At 35.8% G+C, this 26,125-nt stretch overlaps 2 protein-coding genes across 2 annotated transcripts in view; one reads left to right on the top strand and one right to left on the bottom strand.

Annotated features, from left to right (window-relative positions):
- Positions 1 to 2,778: 2,778 nt before the first annotated feature.
- gtpbp1l (GTP binding protein 1, like) lies at positions 2,779 to 16,594 on the bottom strand. Its single transcript, XM_084117969.1, has 11 exons — positions 16,272 to 16,594; positions 15,141 to 15,252; positions 14,885 to 15,065; positions 14,455 to 14,803; positions 14,247 to 14,370; positions 12,765 to 12,879; positions 12,298 to 12,442; positions 11,901 to 12,219; positions 9,513 to 9,691; positions 7,311 to 7,436; positions 2,779 to 5,262 (listed from the first exon to the last, which is right to left on the bottom strand). The coding sequence occupies exons 1-11, from the start codon at positions 16,437 to 16,439 to the stop codon at positions 5,155 to 5,157; spliced, it is 1,926 nt and encodes a 641-aa protein (XP_083974095.1). The 5' UTR covers positions 16,440 to 16,594; the 3' UTR covers positions 2,779 to 5,154.
- An 8,328-nt stretch (positions 16,595 to 24,922) lies between these two features.
- LOC311085876 (low-density lipoprotein receptor-related protein 1B-like) overlaps positions 24,923 to 26,125 on the top strand; it is a gene marked incomplete at its 3' end in the record, with an annotated part of 59,778 nt that continues 58,575 nt past the window's right edge. Inside the window, exon 1 of the mRNA XM_084118492.1 lies at positions 24,923 to 25,038. Coding sequence (XP_083974618.1) covers positions 24,954 to 25,038 — 85 coding nt within the window. The 5' untranslated portion in view covers positions 24,923 to 24,953. The remainder of the gene's footprint in view (positions 25,039 to 26,125) is intronic.

A 26,125-nucleotide genomic window follows, 5' to 3' on the forward strand; every position in this document is an offset into this window, starting at 1 on the left:
AAGTTGTAGTAAGTCAACCATCACTGCAGCCATCCACCAGTCGGGGCTTTATGGCAGAGTGGCCTCCAGAGTGCTCTGGACCTCAAACTGGGCCGAATGTTCACCTTCCAACAAGACAATGACCCTAAGCACACAGCTAAAATAACGAAGGAGTGGCTTCACAACAACTCCGTGACTGTTCTTGAATGGCCCAGCCAGAGCCCTGACTTAAACCCAATTGAGCATCTCTGGAGAGACCTGAAAATGGCTGTCCACCAACGTTTACCATCCAACCTGACAGAACTGGAGAGGATCTGCAAGGAGGAATGGCAGAGGATACCCAAATCCAGGTGTGAAAAACTTGTTGCATCTTTCCCAAAAAGACTCATGGCCGTATTTGATCAAAAAGGTGCTTCTACTAAATACTGAGCAAAGGGTCTGACTACTTAGGACCATGTGATATTTCAGTTTTTCTTTTTTAATAAATGTGCAAAAATGTCAATTCTGTCAATATGGGGTGCTGTGTGTACAATGAGGAAAAAAATGAACTTAAATGATTTCAGCAAATGGCTGCAATATAACAAAGAGTGAAAAATGTAAGGGGGTCTGAATACTAGTGCTGTAGCGGTGCGTCGATGACGTCGACGCGTCGACGTCAAAATTACGTCGACGTCATATTTTTTGCGTCGACGCTTCTTTATTTATTTATTTATTTATTTTTTTTATTTTTTTGTACCATTCCCGGAGGTACAGCTCGCCACACACACACCGCCCGCCGTGTTATTCTGTCATGTTTTCTCCCTTTCTTTCCAAACCGCGACAAACGCCTGTCTCCTTTCTCTGCAGAATGTGATAAATCCGCTCAACCAATCACAGCGCACCATTCCACGCATTGTAAACAGTAACGGTGGCGCTTTGAATACACCCGGCATCCTAGTTTTCCTTATCTACTTTGCACTTTTTGATCAACAAACAAACAAAAAAATGAATACATTTGACGGCATTGATGGACCTGTGGTGGATTCTGCCGTAGGGAAGAAACGTAAGCCATCGAAATCTAATCATTTACGTGAGGAGATTAACAAGATGAGGCACGCGGGAGGAAGAGAAATGCCGACTGTTGCTTGTTCTCACACTGCGTCAAACTTCTGTCGAATGCTGACACGTGAACCCCAGGGGATCTTTTAAAAAAATTCTTGTACTCAGTCAACGAAAACCGAGCAGGACCAAGCCATTTTACAGCTGATCGCCGTCAAAAAATTTCAGAAGGTATTTCTTAGCGATGGCTGATTGAATGTAGCCTATGTTTAGTCCAGTACGTGCTAAATATAAGATTAGTATTGACCGAGTTCAGAGGCTGTCATGTGGATCAACTTACTTTGTTGTGTATTTTCAACAGTTTCAATATGAAAAATAACTTTTATATTGATTCAATGGATTAATTGCATTTAAAAAAAAAAACGTGTCATGAATTTATTGCATTTTTGGGAAAAAAATAATCTGTTTTTATAATAAATCTTTGAAAATCAAAATCTGGATTTGAATTATTTATGTTATTATAACCTAAAGATGCTATGTGAAAGTTTGAAACAGAAAATAGTGGTTTTAATCTTGCCACTTTCTTGGTAAATAAAATCAATTTTTTACTCAAATTAATCAAAATGGATTTATCACGTTTATACTATATTATTCAGAAGTAAACATTGTAGCTGACAGTGTGTTTGTCAGAATGTTTATTTTTTAAACCACAACCTTCTAAGTGCTTCTTTTACTGATATATTTAACAATATCTTTTGCATTTCTCATCCAAACAACGTCAAACTTGGCACTGCACTTACTCGTGCCCAGACAGCTGTCGAGTTTGAAATCCATCGGAGTAACGGTTCGAGAGATATGCGAATAACAGACAGGATAATTAATTCAAATTAGTCGTTAGATTAGTCGACTAATCGATAAAATAATCGCCCGACTAATCGTTTAATAAATAATCGTTTACCCCAGCCCTACTGAATACTTTCCGTACCCACTGTATATGTATCTGTCTTTTTAAATTTGATTGTCATTCATAATGCTTCATAGGATTGTAGTCCTTTCCCTCATTAAATTCATTAAGTAAAACCTTTTTGTCCAATTTTCAAATACCTTTTTCCTTCAAATTAAAGTTTGTAATGTTGCGATTTAAAGTTAGTTGGTTTGGTTCATGGTTTATAATGCCTTTTCAAAAACCTCAATACAATTGAACACGCCAAGGCAACACATGGTGCAGACTGGAATTGGCTTTTTGAATAACACGTTTATTGGAATCTCAGCGACACAACTGGCATCCGACCCCTCTGGTGGAGAAGGGACATAATGGGCACCACGGGACCCGGTTTGACCATATGGCTTGACGTTTGGCTGGCTTTTTAATGCTGCCACTTCAATGAGTTTTGACAAAATTACCTAAATGCCTGAGTTTTGTTGGCGAAGAGCGTTTCATATCTTTTTACGCAGCAGTGGGGATGGGGACAGTAAGTAATTTGATTATTTTATGGCGTATTTGTTCAGCGAGTTGGAAAGAAGAGCGAATAACAAATTAGAAATGAGTGTCTGAGGGAAACTAAATGTTTACAAATAATTCAGTTCAATAGTTTCTCAGAGGAGTCGTCGTTTCACATTAGACAAACTAAAGACATGACAGTACAGATGAAAGACAATTAAGTAAAATCTTTACATTTGATTAGTCAAAAAATACAGGGAAATGACTGATAACAGCATTTAAGAGAGTTTCTGTATAACTTTGTATTTTATTTAAAAGGATTTACAACAAAAATGACGTTTTATTTATTTGTACATAATGTACATGGATATTTTTATGCAGAAAAACAAAATCATGCACTAAAAGGGGATTGAATCCAGGAGAAAACCACAATCAATGCATTGAATGTTTTAAAACTTCATACTATTTTTGTCTGAAAATCATTTCACATACCAGCCTTGAGGGGAGAAAAAAATAAATAACGATAGTAATATCCATCAGGTTTGTGAAGAAAATCTATTTTGCATAACTTCAAGGCTTGCATGTGGTCTTCATGAGCCGTTCTCTTGAGTGAACTTGAAGACATTGTGTAAAAAAAAAAAAAAAAAATCAACTTGGCTTGTAAGGTTCAAATCTACTTGGCTGCCTCGGATAAAACTAAAATCAATGTCTAAATATCTTCCTGATAGTGCAGACCTTGTGGTTCACCTTTATTGATTCAAAAGATAAGAACAGCAGATCAAACCAAAGAACGAGAACCAGAACTGCCTTGATCGATGCCTTCTGTGAATGCCGCATTGGGCTCATGAAAACTATGTAAATGAAAGCTATTTATGTTCAGTTGTGTGGGCATTGTGTTTTTCTTTTGTCCATTAAAATGGCAATGGACATTATGAAACGATAGTTTCAAGTTTTCAGTGTTGAACTCTGTTGGTCTGGTATCTTATCATGCTCTACTTTATATTAACACCATTTAAGGTTCATATTTAAAAGGTATAGTTCACCCAGAAGTGAAAATTTGGTCATTTACTCACCCTAAAGTCTTTCCAAACCTGTTTGACTTTGCACAATTAAACTAGGAACCATAGTTTTCAAGCTTCAAAATCACCATAAATGTGGTCCATATGACTTTTGTGGTTAGTCTTTTGAAGCCATTTTGTAGCTTAGTGCAAAACAATAGACCAAAATTGAAGTTAAACAAATATTGACGTCCACCCTACATCTCTATGTAAAGTTCATGAGATATGTATTGTCAATTAATTTGTATACAAATCATTTGTATATCATTTGAATGATTCATTCGATTTGCTTACAAAGATTAAAAAGTAGGGGAAGTATATCAATAAATCAAAACTTTGTTTCCCGCACAAAGCTATCATACGAATTAACAAGACTTGAAATATAGCGCACAAAAATTATGGACTACTTTTATGGTACTTTTGTGACGCAAAACAACCCTGTTTATTTACTTACTGGTTCAATTTGCTTACAGTGATTAACAGTAGGGGAAGAATATCAGTAAAACAAAACGACTTAAATTTTGTTTTGTTTCCCGCACAAAGCTATCGTATGACTTGAGAAGACTTGAGCGCACAAGTATTACGGACCACTTTTTGGTACTTTTGTGATGTCAACAAAGTAAATTCTTTACATTTGATCCGTCAAATTACAGAAAAAGTGACTGATAAAATAAAAACATTATTTGTAATTGTAAAAACAACAACTCTTCCACCGAAAAAAGAAAGCCAAGCTGATTCGGAATGACATGGCGGTAAGTAAATGACCAAACTGTCGTTTGTGGGTGAATTAGTCAACGTTTGTTCAAGGCTTACTCTCGCTACTCAAAATTGGCTCGCACAGGTAAATGAATTGGAAAAAGAGTCTAGAATAAATAAAGAGTAGAGAGGAGAAAATGGTTTAATAAGAAAGTGGAAACAGAAATCCAAATGAAATGCCGCATGTCGTCTCGGTTAGCTCCCTGTTCTTTGAGGAAAAAACGTTCTTCGTTGAAAAGGTGAGACCTTTTGAAAGTAATGCTGGGTCACGAAATGAAAAAGCAACATGGGAGAGCAGAAAGCCACCTAATTTGTGATGCTCCGAGAGGGACCGGGTTTATCTGCCGTGAATGTGTGCGTCTCGGCAGCTACAACGCTCATTAAAATCAGAAGAGGATGAGGGGGCATGAGAGATTGACAAGCAGAACAGATTTCTCCCTTTCATCTCCGTTAGCATTTGCCAAATTCAATTGAAGGAGGAAAATGACATGAAAAATAGCAAAATCGCTGAACACAAACAGGGATTCAGTCGTAGGCTCCTTAATTGGGTCCTCGGGGAAACATTCCAGCTACAAAAATCCGGGATTTCGGGGTGTTTATTACAGGATGTTAAGACTCCAATGGCTGACAGAAAATTAAGTAAAAGGGTTTGATAAGGGTGAGCAAGAAAAAAAGAGCGGTTGGACGAGGAACACAACAGCTGCTTGTCAGTCAGGGTTTTGGCACGATTGTGTCAGTGGAGATGAACGTTTCTAATTAAGGAGGTTTAGTGAGAGCAAACAAAAAAAGGGGAAAAAAATCAAGGCTTTACTGCCCTCTGGTGTTCACTAAAAACGTTGATGTCAGATGACCAGTAGTAATGGTGGGAGAGGAGGAGGAACCTCAGTTGCCGCTCACTCCAGTAGCTGTAGTTGCCGGTCCAGTGCCGCTGCTCAGTGATGATTTGCCTTTGTGCCGATGTCCGCCACGCCGTCGACCACTTCCACCAGACTGAAAGACACGATGAAAACCAAAGCATTTAGGGTGGTTACTAGAGATAAAGGGAGTTTCTCACTGGTCAATAGTTGATTTTTAAAGTTCATTTTTAAAATTGAAATCTCACTTTAAAAATACAAGGTTTTTCTAAAAGACTTTCTCCCTGAAACCTTATCGTAAAGTGTTACCGTATTTTTTTTAATCAGTTTTTGTTTAAATCATGTCATTTCAATAAAAAAGAAACATTGAATAATAGTTACAATAAATAAATACTGATTTGTTTGTCATTTTTGTCTTAGCAAAACAAATTAAAACATGGACTTAATGTGCATATTTTTTTATTTTGGATTTTAAAGCACATTAAATTATTATATATTTTTTTTAATTGACAATAAAAGTCGCACAAAAATACACTTTTTTTTTCCCATAACAATGTTGGGTTTTTATCAGTTTGTCAAAATCAAGTAATTTCTAAATTTAACAAAATTATCTTTCTTTTTTTTTTATTGAATTGAATTTGATTGAATTTGAGCAAATCAACTGAACGAGTTTATAAAAAGCCACAATTATATTAATATATATAATATTTAATATAATAATATATATAATACAAAATATTTAGATCCTTTCATGGGTGGTTTCTAGAGTTCAGGGTAGTTTTTTTTCACTGGTCAATAGTTTTTTTTTTTGGGAGGGGGGGTGCATTAAAAGCACATAAATTATTTTATAAGTTATATATTATAAGCTTGTCATGTGTCATCAAATTAAATTAAATTAAATTAAATTAAATCAATAAATATTGAATTTTTTTAAAAGTAATTTTCTCCTTAGAAAAACAAACAAAATATACTACATTTTATTAATTTTATTTAAGTTTAACAGAATTCTTTTTCATTTTTTTTTACATTCAATTATGTATTAAAAGCACATTAAAAGTTTTTTTTTTTTTAAGTTTGTCATGTCATCAAATAAAATTAAATAAATCAATAAATACTGAATGATTTGTTTGTAACTGACAAATGAACAAATGAAAAAACAAAACAAATGAAACTTACATTTTATTTATTTTGACACAATTCTCTTTAATTTTTTTGACATTCAATGAATCTCAGACTAAGTAATGGCAATTAAAGACTAAAATGAACCGACTGTGAGAAATTTCAAACAATTATGTTCATAAACCTTTAATTTAAGATCTCAATAATGGTGAATAAAGACAACTTTATCATTTGAACACCATTTAAATAGAAACAAACTCAGAATTTGGTCTGCAGCGACCATTAATGGAAAAACCAATTAACCGTTAAGTCTAAATGAAAGAGTTAGGTGATTTGTTGCATTCAAATACAGTTCAGGAAATAAATCAGCCTATGTCCTTTACAGTCATGAAAGTATTGCTCTTTAACATTGAGCTAATTTTTTTGTAAATTTGGAGTGCTGTCAATACAGAGAACAACGACAAAAATCGGTGTTGCCTACACCATGTTATCCTCTTTTTAAAATTTGCACCCTGTTGACTTCTATGGGGCAAGTTTTAAACCTGCTTTTAGCCTCTTAACATCCTTGATGTGTCATTACAAGTGCACAGCCAATGTGAGTGATTCCTTCAGAGTGAACACGGGTGAATCTGACTGGCTGAAATAACATCATTTTTATTCATATCTTTCACATCTACCGCAGTCAGATTCACCCGTGTTCACTCTGAAGGAATCATCTTATGGCTGGGCACTTGTAATGACACATCAAGGACGTTAAGAGGCTAAAAGCAGGTTTAAAACTTGCTTTTACTAAATGTTAAGCTTAAAGAGTTTGACCTTAAAGGGCTTAAAAACTTCTTTTTTTTAACGCATTCTCTTTGTTTTCACCTTTATGAAGTGTCTCCTCATCCCCTGCTGGCCACAAAGGCAGGGGAGAAGAGAAAAAGAGAAAAGGGAGGTTTTGGTGTATTGGGGATGAAAAGGGTCGAGACATTTCAAGGGATTTTAACGTTTGGAGATGAATATTACATACTTTAAAGGGAAGGGAACTTCCCTTTACAGTATATGCAATAAAGTTTCTCTCACCAGTTGTCCCATTTGAGGGCTTCCTTCCATCTGTGTAGCTTCCTCGCTGGCTGATGAAGACCCTTCCACCTGTGAAAATGTTTTCTTGGTAGACTGCATCTTGGCCAGAGGCTTGGTTTGAAGCAGCTGTCGTACACGCACAGACAAACAGACAGGAGTTTCATAAGGAAATGCATCGCCAGTTTTTATGAATCATGCTGGACGGTAACGAATGCTTATTTACTGTAGAGACGTCAATCATGCATATTTCATAATGTCAGCCAATACATTAAAACCGATTCAGATGGATAAATCTCAAAGAACCTGCCAAGAACGTCATATTTTACACCGAAAGAAAAAGAAAAGAAAGAATTATAATTTTCACAAAGAATATGAAACCTATTTTTTTGGACTACTAAGATTTTTTTTATTTTATGGTATTGCTACTGCCAATAAAAGTAATGCATTTTTTTAATGAATATAATTCAAAATAATTCTATAATATTTAAAAGTTATAAAAGTATTTAAAGTATAGAGTATTTATATATTTTGTATATTGTCATTAATGTATGTTGTTTTAACACAATGTGTTTTATTATATATGTACAATTTATTTGATTTTGATTTTGGGGTGATAAAAAAATATTGTTTGCTTAACTTAAAAAAGTAAGTTACCTGGTTGCCTTAAAATTTTGAGTTCATTGAAACAAAATAAAAAAGTGTTAATACAATAAAGGAGATTAGTTTAATAAATGGAAACTCAAAATATTATGTTATCTGAGCCACATTAATTATCTAAGTTGATTTAACAAAAGATTAAAAGTTGTGATAACAAATCATGAAAATATTTTTTCACACTGTACAGAAGCTTATTTCCGCCATGTAATCAAAAATAAAGTAATTGCGACTTTTTATCTCACAATTTTGACTTTTCATAATTTCTCAGAATTGCACGTTTATATCCCGCAATTCTAAAATAAAATAAAATTTTTTTTAGAAAAAAAGTCAGAATTGTGATATATAAACTCGCAATTGTTAGAAAAGTCAGAATTGTGATTATAAACTCGCAATTGTCAGAAAAGTCAGAATTGTGATTATAAACTCGCAATTGTCAGAAAAGTCAGAATTGTGAGATTAAACTCGCAATTGTTAGAAAAGTCAGAATTGTTATATATAAGAGACAGGGTAGCTGAGCATAGGTATGCCATCCGGACTGGAAATATGAATTATCCAATGGCTAAACATTATATAGACGCTAAACATGGGAGGGATTCGACCTTACAAGTAGTGGGCATTGAGGCTATTCGCCTTGATGCCAGGGGTGGGGATATAATCAAACGCCTTAAACAAAGGGAGACATACTGGATCTATTCCTTGAGGGCCACTAGGCATCCAGGTCTTAATGAGGATTTTGACCTCTCACCTTTTCTGTGATTGTTGTGTCCCAATAGGTACAGTGTATTGCTGTTTGTGAATGTAATGTTCATTTCTTGTTTATTTTGTTTTGAACCATCTTGTCTATGAAATTAGAATTGTGAGGGATAACATTAGCCTATTTATACTTATTGACTTCACATACTGTGTGGAGTACACTAGTTGTTTGAAGTGATGTTTTTCCACTTGGAGATCTCTTATTTCGCCTTGTACCTGTATGACGTAACCTATGACATTAGGCATGACTTTAACTTTTGCCTCTAGTGGCCAAAGAATAGTGTTGCAAGTGCCAGAGTGGCACACCTGAAATTAATGCAATTATAAGTACTGCTTGTGTTTGTCTGTTTGTTACCAACACCCTGATGAAGGCCAGTGGGCCGATACGCGTTGGTGTTTTTATCTTCAATGTTTTAGCCCTCTACTAATCAATAAAGGCTTTTTTTTTACTTTTTTGTAACCTACTGAGTGCCTGGACTTGGATTTTTTTCCAATTTTTTTGTTATATATAAACTCGCAATTGTTAGAAAAGTCAGAATTGTGAGATTAAACTCGCAATTGCGAAAAAAGTCAGAATTGTGAGAAAAGTCAGAATTGTGGGATATAAATTTGCAATTGAGAAAAAAAAAGTTCAGATATAAACTTACAATTGCGAGCTAAAACATTCAAATTGTCAGATTTAAACGCAATTCTGAAAAAAAAAGTCTTCCATATAAAATGTGATCTTGACTTTTAAAAAAAAAATGAAATTCTTTGTTTTTAAACTCTTTTAATGAGCGTATGACCTCTGACCTTAGTGATAGTGCCCACGGCCTTGGTCCTGCCCTCCCTGAAGACGAGTCTCTGGTCCGTGTGAAGGTACTCAGGGGTTTTGATGAAACGGAAGTGTACGGTGGCTTTGTCCCCCGTCCGTAAACAGGTTTTGTTCATGCCGATTATGGTGGCGGTCTGTCTGATACTGCCACAGTGAACTATGACACAGAGAAACTCATGAAAAAAGTGATAAACACCTTGAATTTCACACTGTGAAAGTGTGATTGAGAGAATTTCAATGTCAAATTTTTTAATTCTAATTTTCATATAGATATTCATATATTTAAGTGTATATATATATATATATATATATATATATATAACATAGTTCATAGAGTAAAACTGTATAAATTTATACTATAGTGTTGGTTATAACACAACATAAAAATGAAAAATCTTTTTTCCCCAAATTCAAATATTAAATTCACATATATTTCAAAAGTATTAAACAATTATCATTTTTATACCCAGTTTCATAAAGACAAAATACAGTAGATTTATACTTATAATATTGGTCGAAATAAAACATGAAAACATGAAATAAAAATAAAATAAAAACGAGTATCCTCGGTATCTGACAAAATATATATTTTTAATGATTTATATATAAATAATATATAAATATTTATAAAAATATGCAAAAGGGGATCATATTTCTTATTCAGTTTTTTTTAAGAGTAAAATTAATTAAAATTCAAAATCAATATTGAATAATTTGTTACCTTTTTCTGGAGTCTAAAGTATAAATAATGTGATCGTTGGATTTTTAAATAAATACAATTTTAAATAAATATTTACTGCTTTAAAAATCTAAGTATTTTATTTTGAATCATTTTTATTTATATTTTTATTTAAATCTTGTTTAAATATTTTATTAAAACATTTAATATTACAAGAAACAAAAAATATTTAATTTAGATTATATAAAAATAATCTTAATTAAATTTATAATATCAAAAGAAACTATTTTTATTAACAATCTTTTTATTAAATGTTTAAGATTACATATAAAATAATGTTAACTATTTGTTATCATGAGCAGTGTTGGGAACGTTACTTTAAAAAAGTAATTAGTTATAGTTACTCACTACTTGTTCCAAAAAGTAACTGAGTTAGTAACTGAATTACTCTATAATAAAAGTAACTCATTACCAGGGAAAGTAACTATTTGCGTTACTGTAAAAAAAAAAAAAAGGTTGTTATATGTCAAAGAATTTGGATTTTTTTTGAGCAGTTTTCACAAGTCAGTTGAAATGAGTAGAACAGACAGGTATTTGTACATAACTTTAGATATTTATTGCACGTCGACAGACAGCAAGAGGTTTATCCTGCACTTCAAGCATTATCTTTGTAAGAAAAGTAAACAGTTACACCATATAAAGTGCATTTAACTCTGCAAATTAAATCAACCTCTCTCAACTTTTTTTTTTAAAAAGTTTTATTAATAAAGTAAAGGCATTGAACCAGTTTATTTGTAGTGCACTGACTGTGCACATTATATAAGATTAATATATTTGTTTTCCTTAAAATTTTAATTAGCAGTAACTTAAACACTTTGCAGTTTGAATGTCCTGTATAAACAAAATTACGGATTATGTTTTTGTTTCCACTGTTCGATCGCGTCCGCGCCTCACACACACACACACGCACACAAATGTAAACACTTTGCGACTTTTCGATCGCGCCCGCGCCTCTCTCTCTCTCTCTCTCACACTCACACACACACACACACACACACACACACACACACAAATGTAAACACTTTGCAACTTTTCGATCGCGCCCGCGACACTCTCTCTCTCTCTCTCTCTCTCTCTCTCTCGGTTCAATACGAATACATGTACCGTTCCACCCCTAGTTCTTGCCTTTGACCTCAATGAATTTGAAGTAGTGCTTATATCTTCACCTTGAAAATGTCAACTTTTCATCGGATTGCTCCTGACCATAGACTGCTCCTGAGTCCTGACTCTGTTTAGCTGGTGTATGTGTGTGTGTGTGTGTGGCGCGTGTGCTGGCATGTGTGTAAAAACACTGGCTCTGATTGGCTACCATGAAACACATGACCCTGCCTTAGCCAATCATAATCGCTTACCTCGTTATTAACCCACCTCCTCACTCGCTGTGCGAGCCAGGGGTGCGTTCGGATTACACAGTTTATTCAATCAATGCATAGTAACGCGCCGCATTTAACGTCCAGTAATGTTAACGGCGTTGTAACGACGGGAAAAGTAATTAGTTAGATTACCCCGTTACTGAAAAAAATAACGTCGTTACCTAACGCCGTTCTTTTAAACGGCGTTATTCCAAACACTGATCATGAGTAACAAAAATTCAGTCGAAAATTTTATATTTGTCTCTTCTACTCACCCATAGCTTGGTATCTCGGCGCTATCGTCGTCGGATGGTGGAGTACGAGAATCTCAGCCTCAAACTCCCAGCATGCCTGTGGGTTGAGGCGAGACGACACCATTACCATTCCCTTCCTGATAGACGAGCGCTTGATTTTCTTCAGGGCGAACGAGGCCGTCTGCCCACCGCGCACTTCTTTAACAGGCATGCGTTTGCGGTGGATGGATTTGACGACGATGGGGATGAAGACGCCCAGAGGATCTGGACCGAGGAGCAACGTGTCGTTCAGCCGTATTAATCCACGTAAAGTAGTCCCTGATACTACAGTGCCTACACCCTGAGGAACATACAGTACAAGTGGTTAAAACGACTGGGGAAGAGGTAGAGAGAAAGACAAGGGCAGTATATGGCATACCGGAACTGAATACGTGTCATCAATCTGAAACTCCGGGGGCTCGTCATCTTTAAATGAGGTTCTGGGGGACAGCAGGTTCAGGAACATTTTCAACAAGTCCATGTTTTCACCCGTCACATTCGAGATCTGGAAAATCGGACACATCCTAGCCACAAAAAGTATGCTTTGATTTAGTATGCATTTATTATTTCAGATGACATTAATAACTCTCAAGCTGATGCTTACGGAGATTCTTTGGGTGAAAAATAAAAAAAAGTGGGAAAAAAAAAAGCTCAACTTTTCCGAAATCTTTTTTTTTTTCACGTAATCAATTTAAATATAGTCACGGAGTTGTAACATTTTCAAAAAGTACTAAAAGCGAAATTTTTATTAATTTTGTTCTTGGTGGTTGATTAGTGGCCCAATGTCAAAAAACCACAAGATTCCCCCATTTTATTGGCTGACAGGAGAAAATTTGGTAAAATTACCTCTCTGAGCTGAAGTTCGAGGCCGTTACGATGACATCATCCTTGTTTTGCACCAAAACTGGAATTTTTCTGCATCCTGGAGATTTGAGTAACCTCTGTAATAACTTTAGTGTCTCTACAGCACAAACAAACACAAACACGACTGTCAGGGTCAAATGGCTAGTTTGATATCAACTTTTGACAGCACTTGTGGAATATTTTAGATTCTCTTCACCAACTGGCTAACGTAAAATAATAATAAAGAAAAAAAAAAATCAGTTGAACTGAGTAGGTTCATTCACTGTTTATTCGCGATCGTTGTGAGGAAAAAGAATAGCATCCACTGTTGAAGGCTTCAGGCTCGGTAATCAAATCAAAACTCTTTAAAAATGCAGCTTTTCCTGAAGTATTGGGAACTTTTAGTGACTCCTTACGCTCCAGCTTCTCCCTGATGCTCTGCATGGTCAACTGTCACCTAATGCATTGCACGCGCGTCGCGTTACTCGCGTGATCGCATATTGCGTTGCATATTTATAATATTATCAATATAACAATATTTCATACAGTAGCCTGCGCTCTGCACGTATATTATGGGCACGATGAAAGGAGAAAAGCTAAATGAGCCCGAGTCCGACCCGAGCCCGATCTGTAAAAAAAAAAAAAAAAAAATTGACCCGACTGCTCCCAATAAGTGACAAAATAACGCCAACATTTTCCTATTTATATGTTGTGATTTGTATATAGTCACAGCGTATACAAATAACATGGTCATATTCTCAGAAGGCGAAGCACTGCTACTTGGGCGGAGTGATTTGCTCGCAGCGCCTGAGAAGCCCGTTACGTGGTGAGGAGCAGAGTTCGCTCAGAATTGGAGTAAATCACTCCGCAGAAGTAGCAGTTCTTCGTCTTCTGAGAATATAGTTCCCAGTATGTATACGGTTAGAAGATGGTTGTGTCTCATGTGACCTTGTTATTCGTACACGCTTTGACTATACAAATCACAACATGTAAATAGGAAAATGTTGGCGTTATTTTGTCACTTATTGGGAGCAGTATGCTAGCTGGAGCCATTTACCTCCAGTCTTTGTGCTAAGCTAGGCTAGCGGTAGGTGCGTCAGACAGAGTTACAGCACGCACGGACATGAAAAAGGTATGTATGGACTTATCTAACTCTGGGGGATAAGGTGAATAAGCTAAAGTCCCAAAAAGTCAAAGTGTTCCTTTAACTTCGTTATACAGTATTCTTACAACTTCATAAACATGATACATTTTGTGTGAAATGTGCAAGGATACCAGAAAGGGGCTGCTTCTAGTTTTTACGAAAGCAAAAAAAAAAACAATTCAGTCGAATATTAAATCTATATATATTCTACTCACCCATATCTTGGTGATATTGTCATCGGATGGTGCAGTAATAGATGAAATTATTGTCTACACTAATCAACATTATGCCACAAATGCTGTTGATAAAACTCCTGGAGTAAAATAAAAGATTTGAGTTACCTTGTAAGATGTTAGCGGGACACATGTCTATCTTAGTTACGACTACAAAAACAGGAACGTTGAGGGCCAGAGCGAGACCGAGGTGCTCTTTAGTCATGCCAATGATTCCAGCATTACTTCCCACCTTCGTGACAAAAGAAAAAGACAAAGTTCATAAAACTTTAACCCGCCCAGTACGTAGCCTTGAGGCACACCAACCCCCTCTCACCATTAGCATGCAGAAGTCTGGCAGGTGGCCAGTCATTCCGAATACGGTGGTCTTCAGATACTTCTCATGCCCCGCCAGGTCGATGAATGTGATGACCTTTGACGACCTTTCGCAGATTTTGGTCCAGTCAAGGCTCCCCCCGTGATTGTCCGGTTTGTTGACCACCTGGCCTTCCTGGTCAAAACCCAGGATGTCATTGCCGACGCTGCTGGTCCGGCCGCTTTCCATCTCGTGTTTGTGGCGGAAGAGCTTCTGACGGGCGAATCCGCGACCGTTGTCGAGCTCGCCATGGGTTAGGACGCCCAGTAGTGTGCTTTTTCCAGCGTCTACATTACCTACGACCGCCACTCTGGGGCAAGAATGTGTACAAAGTTTCTTTAAGAATTAATTTTTTATTTTTTATCTAAGTTATTTGCAAACCTCTTCTAACCTGACTTCCAAGAAGTCTGCCTCTCCCACGCGGCGCCTGATGAGATAATCGTGGACGCGTCCCGCAGTCTCCGTCCTCTCTCTCAGCAGAATCAGGTCACCGTCAACCTGTTCGCAAAGAGACTGCACCGTAGCGACAGATGCTTCCATATCCCGCTCATCCAAACCATAATCACCACCGTCTGAGAGACAGAGACACCGTGAATTTATCAGCATTCTAAATAGGCCATTTACATTTGGGAAAAAAACAACCTTACCTGTCCCCATGCCAACCACATAGATGGTTTCTCCGCATCCTTCCTCCATTCGTTCTCGCAGCTGCTTTTGTAAACAGTCATACTGCTCTCCTGTAGGGCTGACCAGTGCAAACTGACAACAAATAACATCACTGCATTATTAAAGTAACTTTTAGAAAAAAAGAGAGATTTGCTGAGAATGCATTTCTATATAACTTTATTTAAAATACCAAATATTGGTTTGCATCTCATATATTTAATATCTATATACAGTGACCCCAAAAGGAATTTGGAGAGTTATGTAAAACAAAGAACTATGGAAGCTTGTTTCCGCCATGCAATAGAAAATTAAAAAGGTAATTGCTTTTTATCTCACAATTCAGACTTTATTTCTCAGAATTGTGAGATATAAAAAGTCAGAAAGCTGGCAGAAAGCTTCCATGAAGAAGTGTATGAATGTCATTAAATCGCATATATATATACTATACACTTTTCAAACAAAACCATTCACAAAATTGATTGAAATTATTAAAACTAAAATCAATTTAATAAAATGAATTTCATTGCTTTAGACAGCCGGTTACAACTGTTCCTTTTCTGAGCCATTTTTGTCATTAAACCTATTTTTTTATTTATAGTTTTATTGAAATCAATTTTTTTTATTATTATAATTACAAACCTAAGAAACATCTTTATGTATAAATTCATTTTAAAATAAATCAATAAATTTGTATATTTAAAATAAATAACTAATTTAATGATATTTGTACAGTTTTAAGCCTGACTTAAGTGTCCAAATACATTTTCGGGGCACCTATAAACCCTTATTTGTAACGTTAGCTAAACTTTTTCATATTGCAGTTTTACATCAATTAAAATGCAATAGCCCCCCACTAAAATCCACCCTATCACAACATTAATCAAGTTTAGGTTAGATCGCGTACACACGCATAAGTTTGGGGTCTCAGCAGCACTGTTGGCGTGATGCCAGCTGGCGTTCACACGCACAGCCGACGTGTCACTCATGCAACGTTTGCACTGAATTCAAACTTGTTAACTGTGTATCAAAACCACGCGTTGCTCAAATAAACTCTTGTATTGATTCATGCACACAGAGAAGCGTTCAGATCCGCTGTCAGGCCTGAAAGCCACCTTGCTGGTGAGGTCTAAATGATCCTCGGCTTCCCCGTTCTGGTTGTCCCCGGCGTCGCTGAGCTCAGCGCCGGGCGAATCCTCCGCGCAACCCGGGTCAGGTGCGAACATACAAGCCGGCACCACCGACTCCACCGCGGGGCTTAAACCGGACTCCGTCGCCGCCATGTGCTCCTCCAGCCTGGGCCTGGAAAAGAGATTGATCCAGTCAAGTTTTGCTTTTCGTTGATTCCGAATCTAGGGTAAGTTTTGTTTAATCTTACAACTTGGTCACTCTAACGCAGTTCTACATGCAATTTTTGTATGAGGAACATGGGGCCTCTGGGGAGACACGCCTACTCGTGAATAATTAAGTATTGACATACAAGTCTTGTGGATGTCTTTCTAAACTTAAAGTTTATTTTATTAACTTACATTTTTTAATATACTGTCTGTACAATTAGATTTATTTTAATACACGTTTTCACGGGGCATACTGTAAAAAAAAGTAAGACTTAACCGTACCCATTGATCTGTAATGCACTTTTTAAATGAAAGCGACGCCTACTCATGAATAATAAACTAACCAAGTTTGAACAAGTAACGTTACTACTAAACTTTTTTTTTTTTTTTTTTTTAATGAGACTTTTAATGAAAATAAAGTTGGATTTAATGCGCTGTTCTTTTAAAAAGTCGACGTTAATGAACATACTCGTGTAGACGTAGGCTATCAGAATGGGACGTTCGTCAAGCCACCCCTACTTGGTAATAATAAATGACATTGAAGTGCCAGCAGGCAAGTCTAGACAAGTCTCTAGTATGTAGTAGCAATAAATTAACGTTTCTAAAATCTAATACATGATTGCGATTTGTTTTAATTGATATATATTGAATCAAGGCAAGAGTTTGTTAAAAAAAAAAGGTAGCATATTATACCAAATTTGTGTTATTGTTTACATTTGCATTAAAGGGATAGCTCACCCAAAAATGAAAATTCTGTTATTACTTACTCACCCTCAAGTTGTTCCAAACCTGTATGAGTTTCTTTCTTCTGTTGAACACAAAATAAGATATTTTAAAGGGTGTTGGTAACCAGACAGTTGACGGTAGCCATTGACTTCCATAGTAGGAAAAAAAATACTATGGAAGACAATGGTTAGCGAATTTTCATTTTTAGGTGAACTATCCCTTTAAGAGTGTCCTGTATTGTGTGGAAGAGGTGTGAACACAAGGTGGCAGTGTTGTTTCGTGCATATCCATATTATATTATATTATATTATATTATATTATATTTAATAATGATGTAGGCTATAAAAAATAAAACTGACTAATGTATATAATTACACATTTTACAGTAGATTTTTATTGCTCTCGTCAAGTATGGTGAGATGCCAAACTCATTAAATCAACTTCAAATTATAAAAAGAACGAACCTGTGACATCTCTGTTTGCTTTATCAAGGTGAAGATATTTGTAATTACTGTGAAAATGTTTCCTTGGCAACTGATCCAGTTTTATTTCAGTGCCAGTTCACTGTGTTTATTTGTAATGCAAACCACACCACTGTTGCCTGTTACAGATGCCTGGAAGTGTGTGCAACCCCTTCCAGGCAAACTCTGTGTTTCAGTCAGCAGAATGTGTGTAAATTGGCTTCATCAGTCTGTTTTTGCTGTGTTCTGTACAGGATTGGTGGTTTGTTTCTGCAGGCGACAATCAAGTGGAAGACAGTGAAACCTGAACAGCACCTCGGCAGCAACCCAAACAAAGAATGCTATGTTCAGACTGCATGTTAAAAACAGATATGATATATATATATATGTGTATATATATATATATGTGTATATATATATATATATATATATATATATATGTATATGTGTGTGTGTGTATATATGTTTAAACAGCACAGAAACAGTAATTTTTATTTGTTGTTGTTGTTTTTTTCATGTACAGCACATAATACATACTGCAGAAATAAGGGTGACAGTGCTTGTGAATTCCTGTAGATAGCAGCATTTCACAGCAAACGAAAATGATCAACTCCATGAAAAAATAAAATAAATATGAGCTTTTAGCATCACGTCATCCAATAATGGACAGAATGATGTTTGCAAATCTGTCTCTCTATATACACTTATGTGTATGTAGGCTATGTGGGTGTATAAATAACTAAATCATACTATTACTACTACTTAATGTAGAGTTATTACATTCATAAAATAGTAATTTATTATATATATATATATATATATATATATATATATATATATATATATATTACTGCTTTATTAGTGCTATATTAATCACATCTAACGTAAAAGTTTTAGTTTACATAATGTGGGTGTATTGTATTATATTTATATGTATATTATATGTCTCTGTATGTGTGTATATGCTGTACATACACAAACATATTTATACACACACATACAAACACATATATATATACATGTGTGTGTGTGTATATATATATATATATATATATATATATATATATATATATATATGTATATACACACACACACACACACACACACACACAGTGGTGGTCAGAATTAATGGCACCCCTGGTAAATATGACAAAAATGGCTATAAAAAAATAAATCTGCATCGTTTATCCTTTTGATCTTTCATTCAAAAAATTCGCAAAAATCTAACCTTTCACTGAAGTAAAATAATTGAAAGTGGGGAGGAAATCACATTATAAAATAAATGTTTTTCTCCAAAACACGTCGGCCACAACTATTGGCACACCTAGAATTTTTTACGAGTAAAATATCTCTGAAGTATATTCCCATTAATATTTACCTTTATTTAGCACACCAGGGTGACTAGGAACATGAAATTGTCCAGCTATGACTTCTTGTTTCACAGGAGTTTAAATATGACGACTACACAAAGGCCAAATTTCTTTAATCATCCATCACAATGAGTAAAACCGAAGAAAATACTTCTGATGTGCAGCAAAAATTGTTGAGCTTCACAAAATAGAAAGTGACTGTAAGAAAATAGCTAAAGCATTGAAATTTTGACCCCATTTTGACCATCAGGGCAATAATTAAGAAGTTCCAATCAACTAAAGATGTTATGAATCTGCCTGGAAGAGGACCTGTGTCTATATTGTCTTAATGGACGGTGAGGAGGAAAGTTTGAGTGGCAAAAGACTCTCCAAGGATCATAGATGGAGAATTGCAGAGATTACTTGTGTCTTGGGGGTCAGAAAGCCTAAAATTTTTTTATCAAACAACCCTTACACAACCACATGTTGTTTGGGAGTGTTTCAAGAAAAATCCTCCTCGCTCCTCCAAAAATAAACTCCAGCATATTCAGTTGTCAGACACGACTGGATCTTCAAAAGGGACTGGATTCTGTGGTCAGATGAAACTAAAAAAAAGGGCTTTTTGGCAGAAAACCCAGCAGATGTGTTTGGTGCAAACAGGGATAAAAAGTACCCAATGCCTACGGTTAAATACACTGCTGGATCTTATATGTTGTGGACCTGTTTTTCTGCTGGAGGTCCTGGACATCTTGTTCAGATACATGGTATTATGGATTGTAGCAAATACCAACAGATAAAAAATCAAAACCTGACGGCCTCTGCTAGAAATCTTATAATGGGCCGTGGTTGGATCTTGCATCAGGACAACGGTCCAAAACAAACATCAAAATCAACACAAAAATGGGTAACTGAGCACAACATGAAGCTTCTGCCATGACCGTCACAGTTCCCTGACCTGAACCCTATAGAAAATGAGTGGGCTGAACTGAAGAGAAGAAGCACCAACATGGATCTGGGAATCTGAAGGATCTGGAGAGATTCTGTATGGAGGAATGGTCTCTGATCTCGTCAGGTGTTCTCCAAACTCATCAGGCATTATAGGAGAAAACTCAGATCTGTTATCTTGGCAAAAGGAGTTTGCAAAAAGTATTTAATAACAGGGAGCCAATAATTATGGCCAGCGTGTTTTGGAGAAAAGTATTTATTTCATAATGTGATTCACCCCCACTTTCAATTCTTTTACTTCAGTGAAAGGATATATATATATATATATATATATACACATATACATAATACAATATTTCCACCAACCTAGAGCATGAAAAAAATATGCATGAGAAAATGTTGCACCTCACAATTTTTTTTTCCTGTTACACACACGTAGGCTATATATGTTTTTTGTTTTTGTTTATTTTTTTAATTATATTATTTATTAATACAATTTATAAAGAAAATAATTATTAATACTTTTTAAAAAGTATTAATGATATATTATTTGGTAATGCCATAAATAATGGTTTAATCATCTGCAATTCAGCAGAGATATTAGTGGCTCCAGATCTTTTCAGCATTCAGTAACAAACCTTCGTCCTGTTTTAATTATTTACAGAGTGACAGCCAGATTTTAGCCCCATGCGAGAGGTGGAAGATGACTTTATGACCTCAGTACCTGTCCATCAATGTGAGGAAGACCGTAGAAGAATGAGAGCGAGACAGACAAACATGGGCTGAATGGATAGATGGGGAAGGACTCAGAGAAACACAGGCCTCTTTTGTGCAGCTTGATTGAAATTCTGGGGCTTTTGGAGTCACAGGCCATTCCAGAGCTGTGGCCAATTAGGAAGTTGGGAAACCAGGGGTCTGTGTCTGGTTGAGCTAAGGAAGAAGTGCGGTGGGGTTTTTTCGTACGGCTCAACAGGGAGAGAATGCCACGAGAGAGCACTCAAACACAGCTGTGACATCCTAAAGTCTCCTCAGGTTTTTAATGGGTCGGTGCCAGTCAGAATAAAAGATTCCCACCAACCGCGAGCTTCAAAAACGAAAAAAACGCTGAAAATAGTATGCAGGAGACAATGTTGTTTCCCATTTTGAGCTCTATATTAACCTCTACGTGTTTGTGTGGACGTTCTGTAGGTGGCAGTAATACACTCTGACACCAGGATGGATGTGTGTATACGCTCACACTGTCTATCACTCTCTCCCAGGCTTGTGTATGGCTTTTATTTATGATAACTGGGTAATAAAGACACTCTGTTCTTCTCTCTTATATTGAAAAGCAAAGATTGTAAAGGATGCGGTTGCTTACACGCATCCATATGGCTTCCTTATACAGTGATCTATGCTTTAAAATCGAGGGCATTATTATTGTCAACCAATGAATGTGTCTGGAAATGACTTTGTGCACAGGAAATATATGGCTTTGACAGTTGCCTTGGCAGTTAAGGACACGTTTGCAGAGAAAGTCGTTTGTAGCACTGCAGCAGAAAGTTTTTCCTTATTTTTCCTTAAAAAATAATAAGAATAATGTAGTTATTTTAATATTCAAATAGTTAATTATTATTATGGTTATTATTTATTTATTTTCCATATTTTTTTCAACTATTTTCCATAATAATAATAATAACAATTGTTGTTATTAGCCATTAATAATAAAAGTTCAATAATAGACACATTCAAGACTATTTAATAATAGTAATAATAATAATAATTATTACTTATTTATTTTTTAAATGTATTTATTTTATTATTTTTTATTAATAAACTTGTTGTTTAATATTATTATGGTTATTAATATAAAAAATTAAATTATTATTATTATTATTATTATATTATTAATTGAACTGTTTCCATATGTTTTCATTAATAATAATAACATTTATTATTAGCTATTAATAATAATAGTATTAATAATAATAATAATAACTTAAAATTATTATTAACTACTTAATATTAACAATAATAGTTGTTATTATTATTATTATTATTATTATTTATTTTCTATTTTTAAAATGTTTATTTTTAGCTGTTTTAAGAAATTATTATTACTATTATTTATACTTATTATTATTAATTTAACTATTTTATCTATTTATTATAATAAAAATAATAATTGATATTATTTAGTTTTATTGTTATAGTTATTTTTAGCTATTGTTATTTTTACTACTTATAATAATAATAATATAGTAATGTTTTTACAATACAGTAATTAATTTCAAATACAAAAAAAGGGAATTGACTGGATTTTGAAGGTCATCTCCATTTATATGGGAATTCGGAAGGAAGGCGCTAAAAACAGAGTTCTTGATGATGTCAGCAAAACAGGAAAGTTGTTTCATATGTAGAGCCAGTTTTTACGTTTTGATAAACGTTTTGTTAAACAAAATTATTTACAGTTTTTGCAATAACACTGTCAAGACGCTTGTGTTACTGATATAATAATCTTTTACGCCAATATTTAGGCTACATGTTCATACATATGCATATGGCAGCTCCGCCCACATCTAGGCGAATATATGCATTTTTGTTAAAGCAATGTTTGTTCTTGTTGTTTTGCATATGTTTAGCAGCTTCACGCGTTGTCTTAACGAACCTAAAATGTCATTCAAAGATTCCCAGACTTGTTAAATCTAGGAAAATTGTTGAACAAAATCGCCGCAGTGCATCATGGGAAATTCCAGGAAACGTTGTCAGATCAAGTCCCAAAAATCAAAACAAAGAGTTTTGCGCAGACACGGCCGCTCACTTCCTAAACATCTCATTTTGAATACCTCATGCCAAATGTTTAAAAAAAAATAATAATAAAAAAAAAAATCCACATCTGAAAGCTCATGAATTGCAGATGTTTTCGTGTTAGCATAAGTCGCGCAGACGTGCTAGAGCTGGATTTTCACAAGTTCTGTGGCGCCAAGGACACCTGCTTAGATCTGAGGACAAACATGGCGAAACTGCATTAAAACGCGAGTTTATTGAATCACTGTGTGTGTCTTTGTCTCTTTTGAGTGGAGGGAATGAATTCATCCACATGAAAAGGCAGAGGACTTGGCCTCTGTTTCTTTTGTAAGGATAATGGTGCAAGAAACCAATAACCGCAGGACTTTAGTGCCTGTATTGCTCCAAACCCTGATAAAGGCATCAAAGAACCGCCGTCAGATCAGCTAGCTGCCAGAAACATGTTCCTGAATCAGATTGATGGAATCCGATTTCGTCGAGTTACATAGCTTTGGTTTCTCTGGTCCCTGCTGGTCCTCGCGTGGATATAAAGCAACGGGCGTCTCGCGCCGATGCTCATTGTTTTCTTGGCGCGGGACTTCATGGTGTAGGCTAGTATTTTATAGTATTTTGGAGTTGAAATCGATACACCTAAACCTGTGGGCTCCAGAGACCCCCATAGAGAACGACAGACTGACGGAGGTGCTCTCTTTTATCACAGTTGGAACAGTGGTTCTGTATGGCTTGGATGTGTTGGGAGTTTCTTGTACATTGAGCTGTTACCTCTAGTCTTAGTGGGCAATCTCTAGATTTATTTAAAGTTATTTAAAACAATGATTTCAGAACTGTGTCCTTCTCATTCACACACACACACACACACACACGCACACACACACACACACACACACACACACACACACACACACACACACACACACACACACACACACACACACACAGCCATGTTTATGTGATTTGTGAGGACATTCCATAGGCGTAATGGTTTTTATACTGTACAAACTGTATATTCTATCCCCTTACACTGCCCCTATCCCTAAACACACACACACACACACACACTCTCTCTCTCTCTCTCTCTCTATCTCTCTCTCTCTCTCTCTCTCTCTCTCTCTCTCTCTCTCTCTTTTCAGTTCACATTTACCAGATTGTCTGTCTGTCCGTCTGTCTGTCGTAATGTTCTATTGTTCTGTCTATCGTCCTTTTGTTCATTCTATCATTCTGTCTATTGTTCTTTTTATGTTCTGTCTATTGTTTTGATATCATTCGTTCTGTCTGTCTCTATCTTTGTTTCCTGCCTTCCTTCTTTTTGTCCACTCTGCTTTCTTCTTTCATTCTTTCCAAGATCAATCCATCCCTTTTCTTTCTTTTCTTTTTTTTCATCTGTTGTCTTTGCATCCAATGTCTTTCCTTCCTGTGCTTCCTCCTTTCTGTACGGTTTCCTTCCTCATCCTTTTTATTCTGGATTCTCTCTCTCTCTCTCTCTCTCTCTCTCTCTCTCTCTCTCTCTCTCTCTCTCTCTATATATATATATATATATCACGCTTATAGGCTCTATATTTATTTTACCTATAAGAAACATTATACAATTTATTTCCTTTAGTCATCTATCTATCTATCTATCTATCTATCTATCTATCTATCTATCTATCTATCTATCTATCTATCTATCTATCTATCTATCTATCTATCTATCTATCTATCTATCTATCTATCTATCTATCCACCTATCTGTCTGTCTGTCTGTCGAGTGTCCACCACATGCATAATCTCATTTCTCATTATTCAGTGTTGTGATAGGTCTCTCTCTCTCTCTCTCTCTCTCTCTCACTCTCTCTCTCTCTCTCTCTCTCTCTCTCTCTCTCTCTCTCTCTCTCTCTCTCTCTCTCTCTCTCTCTCTCTCTCTCTCACCCCTACCGTTGTCCTATCCCCGTCTTTCCCTCTCTCTCCCATCCTACCTCCCTCCCTCCCTCTCTCTCTCTCTCTCTCCCATCCTACCTCGTTATCCTCAAACGGAGGCGCAAGCAGTCCGTGTTGTCCGTACAGTCACACACACGCACACACACGCGCGCGCGCGCACACCTGCGGGAGGAGCTGCGCTGCGGGGCGTCAGACCGGTTTCACTCAACTTGGGCATCATCATCATCATCGGCGCTGGCGGAGAACGGATCTGCTCGGGACTACATCCAGCCACGATGTCCGACTTTATTTTGGCATTTCTGAGCATGTCGGGATTAATTCTGCTGGTTAAAACGCTGACAGTGGCTGGAGCTGAGCAAGGTAAGGCATTTCAAACTCTACTTTATTAACGCATCTAGGCTATTGAAGAAATATGTAGGCCTATTATCTATTGATATACAACTTTTGTATGTTAGGAAGTATCTATCTATCTATCTATCTATCTATCTATCTATCTATCTATCTATCTATCTATCTATCTATCTATCTATCTATCTATCTATCTATCTATCGCTTATAGGCTATATATTTATTTTACCTATACTATAATTACATAACTTGAGTGTAACTGAGAAAGAGTGCTTTGCTGACTAAGTCAATAAACAGTCAGTTAAGTATACTTACTCAGAAGTTGTAGTAGAAGAAAATGTTTTTTAACTAATTGTTGAAGTTGTAAGTACATCTGTTTAGAGATCTTAGACTCTTTAAAAAGGTTCTCAACACCCTCTTTTTTAAGAACCATCTTTCAGGCTCTTGAGGACTTTGTTTCTTTGGAGAATATAAAAGTTCTTGCAGTTCAGGTTTCTGGAGAACCCCAAAAATGCACCTTTTGGATGTCTGCCTTTCTTAAAATACCTTATTTATTCAATCAGATCCTTAGCAGAAGTTTCAAGACCTGAACTGGGTGTGTCGGATAAAGGGAACATGCGGTGGGATCATCCAGGACCAGAACTGCATCCACATTTGAATGAGCTGAGGGATATAAAGTAGTTTGTAGAGGATATAAAGTTGTTTATTTGCAATAGATTATGGTTTAACTCTGGTATGAGTGTCATTTTTTTAATAAAAGCATCTGGCTGAGATTGTCTGCTAAACTGACTCCCTGATGGCAGTGCTATCTTTGTGTTTTATTAGGAATAATAATGCAGTGTGTTGTGATTCATCAGATGCGCACACAGAACTCAGTATAAATGGCAGGGTTGCATTTACAGCACTACAGTTTATTAGGTTAATAGCAAATGTAACCGAATGATTCATCACTAAAAGGCATCACCACCTCAAACTGGCAACCAAACCCACAATTACCTCGACTTGATATTTGATTAACCATCATTCTCAATTTGAAGATGTTCAAGGCTGTTCCAATAGATTGTAAAATGCTTTAACATTTAATATCAGATTTATACTT

The sequence above is a fragment of the Abramis brama genome (genome assembly GCF_963993115.1).
Source record: "Abramis brama genome assembly, chromosome: 6".
NCBI lineage: Eukaryota > Metazoa > Chordata > Actinopteri > Cypriniformes > Leuciscidae > Abramis > Abramis brama.

What these genes read in the sequence shown, in the direction of transcription:
- gtpbp1l (XM_084117969.1), bottom strand. Translation starts at nt 16,439, where the DNA reads ATGGCGGCGACGGAGTCCGGTTTAAGCCCCGCGGTGGAGTCGGTGGTG. An exon ending in CAGACTTCTGCATGCTAATG is followed by an intron (nt 14,371 to 14,454) that starts GTGAGAGGGGGT and finishes TTTGTCACGAAG; the next exon opens with GTGGGAAGTAATGCTGGAAT. An exon ending in CCGTGGGCACTATCACTAAG is followed by an intron (nt 7,437 to 9,512) that starts GTCAGAGGTCAT and finishes CGTGTACGACAG; the next exon opens with CTGCTTCAAACCAAGCCTCT.